This window comes from Brettanomyces bruxellensis, chromosome 3 (genome assembly GCF_011074885.1).
Source record: "Brettanomyces bruxellensis chromosome 3, complete sequence".
NCBI lineage: Eukaryota > Fungi > Ascomycota > Pichiomycetes > Pichiales > Pichiaceae > Brettanomyces > Brettanomyces bruxellensis.
The window spans coordinates 336159-349532 of NC_054684.1; the positions used below are offsets into that span (position 1 = coordinate 336159).

The following is a 13374-nucleotide window of genomic DNA, read 5'->3' on the forward strand; positions in this document are numbered from 1 at the left end:
CCATCCCTTTCCCGATCAAGCAGTACCACCAAAACTTAACAGAACATGAGAACATATAAATAAATATACATATATATATTTATATTACATCCTTAACGATACTCTTTAATATACTAAATTGTATTAGAAATTTTCGAGATTTTAGAAATTTCATTTTTTTCTTTTGCACCATTAGCTGAAAAAGAGGATTTCCTTTAATTATTTTCAGCTTCTTAGAAAAGAACTACATATACCACGAAATGGCACCTATAGCTTTGTCATCTTCCAAGGAGGAAAACAGAATCTCCTTATCCGAGTATGTCTTTAGAAGGATTGCTTCTCTTGGGGTGCACTCCGTTTTTGGAGTTCCCGGAGATTTCAATTTGGAGTTTTTGGATTTCATTTACAATGTTCCAGAACTCAAATGGTACGGAACATGCAACGAATTAAATGGTGCCTATGCTGCAGATGGCTACTCAAAAAGAAGTGGGAAGCTAGGTGTTCTTGTTACCACGATGGGAGTGGGAGAATTGAGTGCCATGAATGGAATCAGTGGTAGCTATGCAGAATACGTTCCAATCCTTAGCATAGTTGGTACAACACCAACAACCGCAAAAATGCAAGGTCTTCCAAGTCATCACCTCATTACACAATTGAATCCATTGGAAAAAAACGATCATTATGTTTATCAAAAGATGGCCGCAAGCATTTCTTGTAATGTTACCAGTATTGATGACCCATTTGAAGCACCAGATATGGTTGATAACTTGATACGTGATATATTGAAAGAAAAGAAGCCTGGCTATCTTTATATACCATGCAATCTGGCAAGTGTTCCTGTTTCTGATTTGAACTTGAGAACAACATCTGGAAAATTCTTCTTCGAGAAAGAATTGTGCTGTGACCAGGTCATGGTTCAAAATCTTGCCGCAAAGATTTTAGATCTGATTTATATGTCACATAAACCATTTGTTTTATCTGATTGTCTAGTGGACAGATTGCGCATTTCACATGAAATTCAGGAGTTTGTGGACAAAGCAAAATTACCAAATTCATGTACACAAATGGGAAAGTCCACATTGAATGAGCAGAGTTCATATTATATTGGAGATTATAGCGGAGATGAAACTTCAATAAAGACAATGAACTATGTCTCTTCTTGTGATTTGATGATTCACATGGGAAATTTTGACAATGAAACGAACTCTGGGCATTTTAGTATTCATAAGGAATTCGATGACAAGAAATCAGGAAAGACTCTTATTATTCTTAATCACAAGTATATTAAAATTGGATCAGAGCTTTTCTATGGGTATTCAATTTTAGACGTGCTACCAGAAATGCTTCGAATGTTGGATACTTCAAAACTTCCTCAAGTACCAGCACCATGTATCCAGAATATAATTCCAGCACATAAATCATCGACACCGATTTCAGAAACTGATGTATTGAAAGGGATTCAAACTCTTTTAAAGCCAAATGACACGTTGATCGTTGATACCGGTTCAATTTTGTACGGAATTTCAGACATTAGGTTACCAAAAGGATGTAAGGTTCTCACACAGCCATTTTATCTTTCTATTGGAATGGGACTACCTTGCTCATTTGGAGCAAGTGTAGCCAATAGAGAGCTCGGAAATAAGGGAAGAATCATTCTTGTTGAAGGAGACGGAGCTGCTCAGATGACTATTCAAGAGTTTTCAAACTTCAACAGAGAAGGGTTGAACCCACTTATTCTTCTATTGAACAACGAAGGTTACACGGTTGAGAGAGCAATTAAGGGACCGACAAGAGGTTATAATGATATTAGACCAAATTGGAAGTGGACACAGCTTTTTGACACTTTCGGCATGAAAGATTATAAATGCCAAAGAGTTGATACACCAGATGAACTATCAAAAACCTTAAAAGAATTTGGCAGTGACAACTCATGCTCTAGAATGATCGAAATCGGTCTAGCTAAGTTGGATGTTCCATGGAGAATCAACGGTATGGTTTCTCACAAGAAATAGAGGAAAGAATTCACCATTTATTATGCTTGCTCTGATCACGAAGATTATTTTAGAATTATTTGTTGGTTTCTGTAGTATATTTGCATTATTGAATAAATAAAAAGGTACGCTAATTAATAAAATGCTTTCCAATTGTACACAGAAAATTAAAGCAGTAAGGGAGAAAGTAAGAAGTGAAAAAAGGCGAATCTTGAATAGATTAAGGGGAACGAACACCATAAACAGATTAGAGAAAACATATATAAGTGAAGAAAAAAAAAACGACTCCTTGGAATTAAAGTAGCCTCACATGTGATAATCTATGAAATCATTAATATTGAGTTTCATATAATCATCTAGATGATGAAGCATGTGGTGTTTGAAGAAAGAGTTATTAAGAATAGAGCTTAGGACCTTCTTGAACTCTGTGAGTACGAGATCCTTCTTTCTTTTTACCTTTATGCTACCTTTAGCAACCTGATATGAAGCAGCAATAAGCACAAGCTTATTGAAACGTGCAAAACCCTGCCCATAACATTGGGCAAGTATATCATCATTTATTCGTGTTTCAGCACCATCATCACCATCTTCCTTGAACTCCGAAGGCAATTCACTAATTGTAAAATATTCAGCAAGAAGTCTGATAAAGTGCTTTTTGTCCGTTTTTAACACCTGGTTCATAGACTTATAAAACTGAAGAAGAAATGACATATTAAGTCTCCAGCTTTCAGATGACTTCCCATCTATTAATCTATCAAAAATGGAAAGTGTGTAGCAAACGTCATATCTCAAAACTTCACCTTGCCAATCAAATAAAAATCCAGGAATCAAATCCTTGTCTTCACTTCCAACATAAAATATCGTGTTGTCGTAAGCGGTGGCAAGCTTCATCAACTGCCTATTTTGGTACACAATCCTTGAATAATAATGATGCTGTTTAGAACTGTCAACGAATGTTGTTTCCGGCGAGTACTTGTAATTCAGAGGTAATGGAAGTATTATCTTCTCATTTTTAATATAGTTCCTCAGCTCCAAAGGGGTTGATGTATTGCTCTTAGAATTTCTTGAACTATCATCCGATAGTTTACTTTGAATGAATTTCCTGTATTCCCTCAATTTGAACCAATTTAAATAGTGATAAAATGAAGGTAATATATTGGATGTCAAATTCCGTAAGTAATTCGTAATTACGATGTAAATTGTTAGATCCGTATGGTGCTCGGCAAGTAAGAGTTGTACCTGACTGAGAAGTTTAGTATCAATACTTGGAAGAGACGTTCTCTTTCCACTTGCAAATATCGTCTTCTCAAATGGAATCTTTTGAAAATGAAAGCCAAATTGGAAAAAATTGGCGTCCCGCTTGGAGTCTAAAAATTTGTCAACTCTTTCCTTCTTGATATGAGGAAAGTAGAGCGGGTCCCATGATGAAAGCTTAAAAGCGGCAGTCGAATCAGGCGAGCACATAGATGAAATTGAAGATGTATCGGACAGAATGGAAGCAGAAGAACTGGAAAATGTATTCAGAGATTGTCGGAACTCGCTTGCCACGGAATCTCCATGTTTAAATAAACTTCTAATACCACTACTTATGACACTAATACGCTTATCGTCTGAAGAGGAGCCAGACTCCAAAAAGAACTCAGAACCAACATTTTGATCACCAGGTCGGACGTAAATCTTTTTTAAGTCCATGTCAAAATAAACATCCCAGGTTAGTTTTTCCTTGAAAAGTAAATTTGAGGTACCAATGAGGTATGATTTATATCCCTTAATTAAATCCAGAGTCCCGAGATCAAGAATTGGGTAAAATGGATATTGATAATGTAACTCGTCGTTAAACAAGGATAGCAACGATGATCCAAAATCCATCACAATGTTATAGCAAGAATCATAACAATACAAGACTATCCTTTTACGTAGTAAAACGGCATTCAAGATCAAACACAATGGATCAATACCCTTGTAAGGTGCCATAGAACATTCTTGATATCCACCATCATATTCAATCTCACACTTTTGAAGAGTTTCTAAAAGATTGCGTAAGTTAGAATCTTTTTGAAGATCAGCACCATACATTGCCAGGCGAGAACAAAGAAGGGATGTTTCCGGAATTTGAATTGGGAAATCGATTTTTCCAAGATTAACTGTACATTTTATTAGGGAACCGTCAGAATGGGGGAAGAATTCCCTAAGTTCAGAAGATAGCACCGGCTTCCCCTGATCTAGTCTAGTGAGAACAAAACGTTCATCATATGATAACTTCTTATAGGCATCAATAACCTCCGGAATGGGCATTTTATTCATATTTTGCCAAACCGTTTGAATCTGCAAAGAACCCACCGACTCCTGGAATTCATTTTGAAGCATGAAATACATCAACGGCTTGAAAACTTGAACGATGGGAAGGCGCGTAACTATGGAGATGGCTCTCGCCGTACCGTTTCTGTAGGTGTTGTCATTTTGGAAATAACTCAAGCTATATAAATAGCAAGGAACAAACGTAAGAGTGTCTTTAGAATATGAAAGCAAACTTGTAGCCAGATCAATGTACATAGGAACCATCGTGTAGTGCTCTCTGTTTAGAAACTTTTGAAGATTTGGAGGCATAATCAAACCCATGAGATTATCCAACTGATTTGAAATCAGGGGAAGATCCAATGGATATTGTTTGGTAACATTGAGCCCTTTCTTTTTGTCAAATTCAGTGCACACTATGTAATCAAAAACAGATGCAGGAACGCTTTCCTCTGCGGGTCTATTGGCAACAAATGGTGAAAGCAATTTCATAGCACCATCTTCTGACGCAGAGGTATTTGTAGTATCAATAGGAGGGGCCCTATTTGTATTAACAGTGGCCATCCTTGGATCTAAAGTCATTTCCTTTGAACACCGGGTAAGACGTGTGGATATCACTTCGGACTGGATCCGTAAATATATTACGAAAACGATGTTATCAAGACTCCTTCTGTTTGCAGATCAACCCACCAAATTCACGAAATTACGATGATTAAAAAAATTGGGATGTCAACAAGATAAAATTTCAGAATCTTTTTAGGCTGATTTTATTCATTTGATTTGAAATTATGGGAAAAAAGGGAAAGGGTCTCTTAATGATTTGGTATGATGGAGCGAAATGGGAAGGGAGTTTAAGATTTCGCAAGCGCGCCTAGAAATAACAACAAGAAAAGTAAATACGGGAAGTAACAAGGAACAAAGAGTGCGACCTTAAAAATTATACATGGTAAGAACTTTTAAAAGACCTAAAACTATCCATCACAGGGGTCACTACGGGGGAAGCAATCAATACCTACTGAACATATCTCTAATATCTGCAGAACTCGGTGACAATCATTTTAATGTACTAAACTTGTGACAGCACAATAAAAGATGAATATCATTACGAAAATGCTAGATATTAATACATGTACAAAATTTAACAATGGAATGTTTAAACAATCGAGTGGAGGAAATGCAGGAGGGCCGACGGACCTTTCATATATATATATTTTTTTGACTTTTTAGTGTCAATATTTATCAACCTGAAAATAATTTTATTTGTTCCGGCACAGAATTAAGAACATTAAAAATATGTTGGAATTCTAACAAATCAGCAGTAATAAAAATACCCACAACTTATTTGTTTTCAGGAATATAGCAATAACCCTCATATACTACCATCTCCAAGAATAACCATGTTATAATATAAGGTAATAGCCGAAAGATCGACATGCCTTTTCCCTCTTTTTTTTTTGCTGTATATGAGTATCTAATGTCACATTATAAAATTCCTTTCCAGAGCCTTTTTTTTTTTCAATAATCGAGTACAATAGATATTATCAGAATCCCCTACCATTATAATTCTGGACCGGCCGTTTTATTCAACCGGAAAGTAATTCAGTCGTATACTGATGTCTCTCATATTCTATTTAACAACGGTTGATTTCTGTTTATGGATACTGACAATGCTCATGATCTTTTTGGGTAATAGTTGCGAAATTCCAGTTGGATGCGAATAGAATAAGTAATGTAATGTTGCTGGGATCACACCATCATAATTATATTTTAACTTGATTGGAAGAAATACAAAAGGAACAATTGATAACTACATTAAAAAATATATACAATAATCAAGGGGAAATTATTGTTTAAACTAGATATTAAAGTATACTTACTCATGCTCAAACGTTATTTTTTGGCTAATATTTTTGACGAAGAAGTAACGTTGGGACAAGAAGATGAAACATAATCTACTAATGTATTGTTACTTTCCTTCTATAAAGAAGTGAGAGGTAAATTTGCTTCCATCGATCGACGCGTCAAGGAAATAAATGTCATTTCTGACCTGGTCCAAAATTTGAGAAATTTTGCCACGTTTTCATTTTTTTTGCAAAACGCAAGATAGTGCAAAAGAAATTTGTGGAGGAGAAGAAATCTCGCTCATCCCAATGCTCTTCTTTTGCTCTTCTTCTGTTACTTCGCTTCGGAAACTACAAAAAAAATTTTCTGGGCGAATTTGAGTTAGGAAAATAAAAGCATCAAACTTTTGTCTATCCGCCCTTCGTACAATCACTGTGGTTTCATACTTATCATCTAAAAATAACCATCAAATAAACTAACTACTACGTTAAAGTCAAAAAAATATGTCCGAACTAGAACAATCTTTGGACGCAATTATCGCCTCTGACAGGGCAAAAAAAGCTTCTCATACTGTTTCCAGAAAAAGAAGAGCACCTTCTGGTAGAGTGGGAAAGTCAAATAGAACAAGATCAAATGCCGCCGCTAAGAAGGCCGCAGCAGCAGCAATTGCAGCAGCAGCTCTAAAGAAGGCAAACAAAAGTAAAGGAAGAAACAGTGGAAGAGTTGTTAGTCCAACTGTTGACGCAAGCTCTCTGGAAATGGCTACAAAAGTTGTTGTTTCGGGTTTGCCTACCGATATTAAACCTTTGAATGTTAAGGTACGCATTTTTTAATTCAGTGAATGGATTTTGAACGTTTCATCATTACACGCAACAATAGAAAAGGGATTTTGAACAGAGTTATATCTCGTCATATCTGTATTAGAGCATATTCTATCAAGAACACGCATAAATACTATATTCAATCGTGATTTTTTTTTGTTTACTTGATTTTTGGGTTTGGTTTTTTTTTCATTTTTTAATTTGGCTTGGCAGGTTTGTTTTTCATTTCATAGTTTCATATCAAGCCGGTCGCTTTTCGGATACTAGATTCCTATCTTAATAAGAAGAGTTTCACTGACGGATTACTCTTTTGTTTGATTGGTGGCTACATTCAATGGTAATATTTGCCGATCATTTTCCAGTTCTTTGCGAAAAGCATATACACACCACGACAACGCTCCCGAACATTTTCGATGTGATTTGGGTGGTAAAGACTATTTGTTATTGCTAGGCTGCAAAGAATTTGGAGGTTGCTAATATGAATTGCTCTGGTCTTTTAATTCCTTCAACCGTTCAATGGTCGTCATTTTCGCAAAAAATATGGATGCAATGATTCTACGTGCTATGCATTTCTAGCAGTGCTATTATGTTATGCATGGAATATTCTCCGTATTATGTCTTTTGAACACTAACATTATGTGAACTAGTTCAAGTATACCGCCTGTCATTGATTGGTATAACTAATATACTGTTTCAAAGTGACGGCATTTGCATTCTTTTATTGCTCTTCTTGCAGGATATTGCGATGCTGGTATGCTGAAATGTTCACATGCTCACGGTTATTCTTCCTTATATTATTAAGGAAGAAGAGGCTTTTTCTTCCGAAGAATCTGGGAAGAAGTGAGCAAATTTGATTCCCTTTTAAAGCTTAGAAAGTTATGTTCTTTTGGGTTAAAAAATATATATGTTAGTGTCTCCAGGCAGTTATCCCGGAATGCTTAAAGGCAGGGGGACCATTGATAGGGATTATCCGATTAAAGAATTTTATTAGGCAGGAGTCAGTTTCAAAGGTTATATCCATGTTTTATGCTCAATTTAGAGATCCGACGAACCTGTTAATCCGTACAGTGTCAAAATCCTATTTTCTTGTGTTGCAATCATTATTGATTGCCAAAATAATCTTTTACTAACAGCAATGAATCCTTCATTTTATATAGGAATTCTTCCAATCTCAAATTGGTGGTGTTAGCCATGTCTCGCTATCTTATAACGAACGAGGCCAGTCAACCGGTGTTGCAACTGTTATTTTTAAGCATGCTTCTACTGCAAGAAAGGCCGTTGCTAAGTATAACAATGCGCCAATTGACGGCAAGAGAAAAACTTTGAAACTAGAGTTGGTTGTCGATCCAGAGCAGAAATCTTTGGCTGCAAGAATCACACCTAATGTTGTTGTTGATTCTTCAGCTGTGAGGGCTAGATTGCAATTCAAGAGAAACAGACGTAACCAGCAAGTCGTCAGAAGTAACAACAGAGGTAGAAGATCGAACAGTGGTAACAATAATGGTAACAAAAATGGTAATGGTAATGGCAATAACAACGGTAATAACAATAAAGGGCGCAAGGGTGGCAGATCCAGAAGACAAAAGAAGACTGTTGCTGAATTGGACCAGGAAATGGCTGATTACTTTGCTGAGGGTAAGCAGTTGGACCGGTTATGAAATAACATGACCCATCATTAGTACTTGGTTGATCAATATTTCATTACTGGGATTTCCGTGTCAATTCTGAATTTATACTTTTCATAATTAGTAGGTTTGTGTATTCTTTTATGGGCCCGCATTGCATGTGAGTCTTATTTTTGTATAAGGAAATATCGAAGGCGGAACATATTTGGTTCCAGTCTTGTTTCGTTTGCTGATGTGCCTACTTTGTACGTACTTTTTTATTTTTAATATCATAAGCGGTGTATTATAGTTGCCGAATCATATATATACGTAGGAAAAAGAAGGCGAAATGAATAAATAAGTGAAATAAATCAAGAGGAACCATATTTTCAAGAAGCAAGATAAATGGAGAACTTTAGTTTCCTTTATGAATCCAATTATCAAACATGTTAAACTTATCCCCATGCTTCCGACTCATGTAACTATTTCCAGAGCCTTCAAACTCACTTTTCCTCTTGTATTCTTCATCGTCCATCTCTTTCGGGAATCCAGGTTTAATGGTGGCAATAGAATTTCCGGATCTCACCCGCTTTCTCATCAGGGAATCATACGATGACGAATCCTTTATAAACTGTTGCTTTCTTCTGATTGTGACCTTATTTTTAGCGTAATAGGCTGCAAAAATGGCTACACTTGAAACGAATGCGATCTGCTTCCAAAATTGTCTGATTGGGGGAAGTGCTGACATATTTTTTTTTCTGTGACTTAATCAGCAGTTTATTACGTGTATAGGTGGGTAACTTGGCTATATGGGATCTCAGGTTGAAAATCAGCGCTCTTTCGTCAATCATAAATGAAACAAAATGGGAAGATGAAAGTGTACTACTTTTAACGTGGGTCCAAAATTTTTTTGAGGTTCCGTTGGCAGGCGCGAGAGTCACGGAATCTTTTTTGGTAACGACAATGTCTGTAGGAATTTGAAAGATAGAAATTCTCAGCTTACTGAACCCCGAAGCTCAGAATTACTTTTTCTCGAATCCGATCGAGTAGATAAGCGGATAATTAACAATAGTCACAATAATAAAATAAAGTAACACGGCTAAGACGATTTTCGTTATAAAGAATTTCATCGCTGTTCTTGTTTTCTTCCAAAGGTTTTCCCGCAGGCATTCGTCAAGACTTTTAACAAACTCTGCTTAAATATTTGAACACCTATCGTTGCTTTGATACTAACAACACAAGCACCGGAATATTGCGAGATAAAACAAAAAAATGACATTTCAGGTAAAGGACTCACAGATCAGAGTGAGAGCGATTGTGATCGAACGTGAAGAACCAGGAATTGATGAGGAAGAAGTAGAATTGAACACATCTACTGCCAGCTCGTTTATACACGCTGTGGCAGGAGGATTAGCAAGTATGGTATCTTTAATATTAGTTTATCCGCTTGCATCTTTGGCTACAACTGCACAGGCGGGACCAGAGGCTTCTACAGTAAAAGCTAAAACGGTTCAATCTGATGTTAATATTAAAACAACTGAAGGCAGAAAGGAGGCATTAACGAAAGCTTTGATCACTGTGAAAGAATTGTATGCAGGTTTAAGTCCCGCTTTAGTCGGTATAATGGCGACAAATTCCGTTTACTATTACTTTTATGAGCTCACGGCCAAGAAGTTGAGAGCCATCTCAGGAAAATCAAACGATATTCATGGTCTCAGCGCTAAGCAAAGTATCATTGCAGGTATAGTTGGTGGCATTGTCTCACGTATCGTTACAAATCCAATATGGGTTGCGAATACCAGAATGACTGTTGCTAAGGGTAAGGTCGGATCACAATTTAAGGTTATGTATGATATTGTGAAAAATGAAGGATGGAAGAAACTTTTTGCCGGATTGACACCAGCTCTCACGTTAGTTTCGAACCCTGTCATTCAGTACACAATTTTCGAGCAACTCAAGACTCTCGTTGTTAGTAAGAAGCGTCATGCGTTAACTGCGTTTGATGCCTTGTACCTTGGTGCTATAAGCAAGTTTATTGCAACATTACTTACATATCCATATTACACAGTCAGAGCCAGGATGCACATGGCAAAAGGTGAATGTGCAAATATGTATCAAATCATGAAGAGAATTCTTAAAGAGGAGGGTATTTCTAGTTTTTATAATGGCTTGGGATTTAAGCTATTGCAGAGCATTATTGGCTCAGGATTTTTATTCTATTTTAAGGAGGAGTTTGTACTCCAAACCCAGTACATTTTGAGACGGATCCTTGCCTTCCGCAGAAAGAGACTTTCTAATTAGAGGAGTCTTGTCTAATCTAGAGTTTATTATTATAAGGAAAGTGGATTATTATGAAATCTATTGTATGAATATCTATGGCGGGATTAAGATTTTTTGATTCTAAAAAGGTAAGTTGGCTTTGATCCGTTCGTATAAAACAAATAATATGGCACTTGCCGGTATACTTTTGCATAGGGTAACACCAAGACCGCTGTAAAACCCGAAGAACCCTTTCTTGCGGTAGATCTGACCTGCAATGTCTAGAAGCGTCCTTGGATTCTTTTCTTCCTGTATTTGGTATATGCTTTTCACTGTATCAACCGGGAACATCAAACAATGGTATCCGACGCCTGCCAAAGAACCGGCAATCATTAATTGCCAGGTTTTAAACTTGTAATCCTTTTTCCCTTGAGAAAAATGCCGAAGAACCGCCTCATAATTACCAAACCAGGCCATTGAACCTCCAGCCTCCCTTATCATTGTAGTAGTTTCGCCTTTCCAGAGTCCCCTGATACCTTTTTCGCTGATCACTGTACGGACAATCTTGGGGATGGACGTTTTCTTGGCCCTTAGCGTTTCCACCTGAAATCTGCACTTGAGTAGTTCAACTGGGGTAAGAACAAAACTTGTACAGAACCCACCCCAGGCTCCACAGAGCAATTTATCAGCCTGCTTGATATCATCATTTAGATTGTATCCACGGACAATCTTAATAGCATCTTGTGCCATATTATATGAGAAAAAAAGCGTGCTGATTTCCATAGCGGCTCCAAACATCGGCGGTACTATACCACGATAAAATCCTTTAATAATTCCATCTTTCTTGTAGCTTTTCACGATACAGTCCCAACTATTTGGAAATAAAGGGACAGGTAATGATTGTGAATACTGCATCCGTACTTTGATTGTATCGAATGGAAATTCAAAGACTTTACTTGTAGCACCAGCAATCGAACCTGTAACAATCTCCCTGGCAGCATCTAAAGCGAGCGATCTTTGCTTTTCGGTTCCACATTCTTTCATCGGCGGTTGTACGAAAAGGGCGACCTTGTAACGTGGGAGATTCTGCTATGGATTTGGCTGGATGATGAACGAGCCATGCAACTGTTTATGGACGCGATACTGTGCGGTGGAAATTTCATGAATCTGAAACGTACAGAGTAAGATTATAAACGATATAATAAAAGGTACTGCTTTGTTTACTTCGGTTGGGATTTTGTCTATTATTTATAATGACGGTCGCATATGCCTCGGATCTCGATTTGCATTTATATTAGTAGATGCCGAGAACTAGGTAAAAATAATTATCCGGGGTAGTGCTGGAATTTACTCATTTTCACGGGTTCTCTGGTACTAATCTAATACCACGCAAGAAAGCCACAAAAAATTTTTCAGCCCTCTGTGCAGTTGTTACTCCCATTTTTTCTTTCCAGACTTCGAACGCATCTTAAGTTTTTCCTTTATCCGTTTTGGGTAGGCGCGCTTAATATATATATTGCAGGCACGAGTCTAACGGCGCGTCAATTGACTTGGTAATAAAAGAAAGCGTCTACTGCAAAAGCACCATCACGTGATATTATGACTCCGTAAAAACCCTATTTTTCTCTATTGGGATTGGAATCCTACATTTCTAATATTCGCTTCCGCATGTCAGTGCAAAGCTATTTCAACGTTTGCAGACGTTTGGAATATCCAGAAAACTGAATTCAGAAGAGCTTTTTGACAACATACTGGTGATCTCCATCTACTGAACGTTAAGCGACCAATATTAAGCTAAGCAGCCATTTTTGAGTTTTTTTTTTGAGCATTCATTCATACTGTAGTACCCTCAAAATTCAGCTCTTCTGCTAAGTTGAGCAGGGAAACTGAGAAACTGAAAAAAATTTTTAATTTATTTTTTCGAAACTTTTTTTTTCAGCGAAGGCTTACAGTTGTGTTGGAAGGCAGTTCTTCACCGCAGCTATATTCTTATCGAAATATACATATCTTTGAACCGAATCCTTTAACCAGTCTAAAAGAATAGTCTGCCATATAGCTTAAAGTGATTATTCTAGACGAGTGTATCATTGTCAAGAAATATTAGATTTTCCCAACAAAAATGAAGTACTTAGCTGCATACCTTTTGATCCAGGTTGCTGGAAGAGATGAACCATCCGTTCGTGATATCACCCAAGTTTTGGAGGCTGTGGGTACCGAGGTTGATGAGAAGAGAATCGAGCTCTTGTTATCTTCTATCAAGGGCAAGACTATTGAGGAACTAATTGCTGAAGGTGCTAACAAGCTGGCTGCTATTCCAGCTGCTGGTGCTGCTGCTCCAGCTGCTGCAGGTGCTTCCGGAGATGCTGCCTCTGCTGAGGAGGAGGAGAAGGAAGAATCCGAGGAAGAAGAGGAAGATGATGTTGACATGGGAATGGGCTTGTTTGATTAAACGTGCACATGACTGTATCATAGTTTGTTTTCTCTATATATGTACACCCGGTCATACGGCCGGTTTAATATGAAATTTTCCATGTGAGTGGTTCATCCTTAAATGGTTACACAGTTGTAGCGGCGTACAAAATA

The 13374-nt window shown here is 37.2% G+C and overlaps 7 protein-coding genes across 7 annotated transcripts; 4 read left to right on the forward strand and 3 right to left on the reverse strand.

Annotated features, from left to right (window-relative positions):
* Positions 1-239: 239 nt before the first annotated feature.
* BRETT_000128 (uncharacterized protein) lies at positions 240-1991 on the forward strand (the record flags this gene model as incomplete). The annotated part of the gene is made up of 1 exon (XM_041278700.1): positions 240-1991. One exon carries the CDS (start codon positions 240-242, stop codon positions 1989-1991), a length of 1752 nt encoding a protein of 583 aa, XP_041134895.1.
* A 285-nt stretch (positions 1992-2276) lies between these two features.
* Positions 2277-4847, reverse strand: BRETT_000129 (uncharacterized protein; the record flags this gene model as incomplete). The annotated part of the gene is made up of 1 exon (XM_041278701.1): positions 2277-4847. The coding sequence occupies one exon, from the start codon at positions 4845-4847 to the stop codon at positions 2277-2279; it is 2571 nt and encodes an 856-aa protein (XP_041134896.1).
* Positions 4848-6610: 1763 nt separating this feature from the next.
* BRETT_000130 (uncharacterized protein) lies at positions 6611-8586 on the forward strand (the record flags this gene model as incomplete). The annotated part of the gene is made up of 2 exons (XM_041278702.1): positions 6611-6925; positions 8086-8586. The coding sequence occupies 2 exons, from the start codon at positions 6611-6613 to the stop codon at positions 8584-8586; spliced, it is 816 nt and encodes a 271-aa protein (XP_041134897.1).
* A 361-nt stretch (positions 8587-8947) lies between these two features.
* Positions 8948-9280, reverse strand: BRETT_000131 (uncharacterized protein; the record flags this gene model as incomplete). Its single annotated transcript, XM_041278703.1, has 1 exon — positions 8948-9280. One exon carries the CDS (start codon positions 9278-9280, stop codon positions 8948-8950), a length of 333 nt encoding a protein of 110 aa, XP_041134898.1.
* Positions 9281-9804: 524 nt separating this feature from the next.
* On the forward strand, positions 9805-10833 carry BRETT_000132 (uncharacterized protein; the record flags this gene model as incomplete). Its single annotated transcript, XM_041278704.1, has 1 exon — positions 9805-10833. The coding sequence occupies one exon, from the start codon at positions 9805-9807 to the stop codon at positions 10831-10833; it is 1029 nt and encodes a 342-aa protein (XP_041134899.1).
* A 99-nt stretch (positions 10834-10932) lies between these two features.
* Positions 10933-11835, reverse strand: BRETT_000133 (uncharacterized protein; the record flags this gene model as incomplete). Its single annotated transcript, XM_041278705.1, has 1 exon — positions 10933-11835. One exon carries the CDS (start codon positions 11833-11835, stop codon positions 10933-10935), a length of 903 nt encoding a protein of 300 aa, XP_041134900.1.
* A 1075-nt stretch (positions 11836-12910) lies between these two features.
* On the forward strand, positions 12911-13240 carry BRETT_000134 (uncharacterized protein; the record flags this gene model as incomplete). Its single annotated transcript, XM_041278706.1, has 1 exon — positions 12911-13240. One exon carries the CDS (start codon positions 12911-12913, stop codon positions 13238-13240), a length of 330 nt encoding a protein of 109 aa, XP_041134901.1.
* Between the last annotated feature and the right edge of the window lie 134 nt (positions 13241-13374).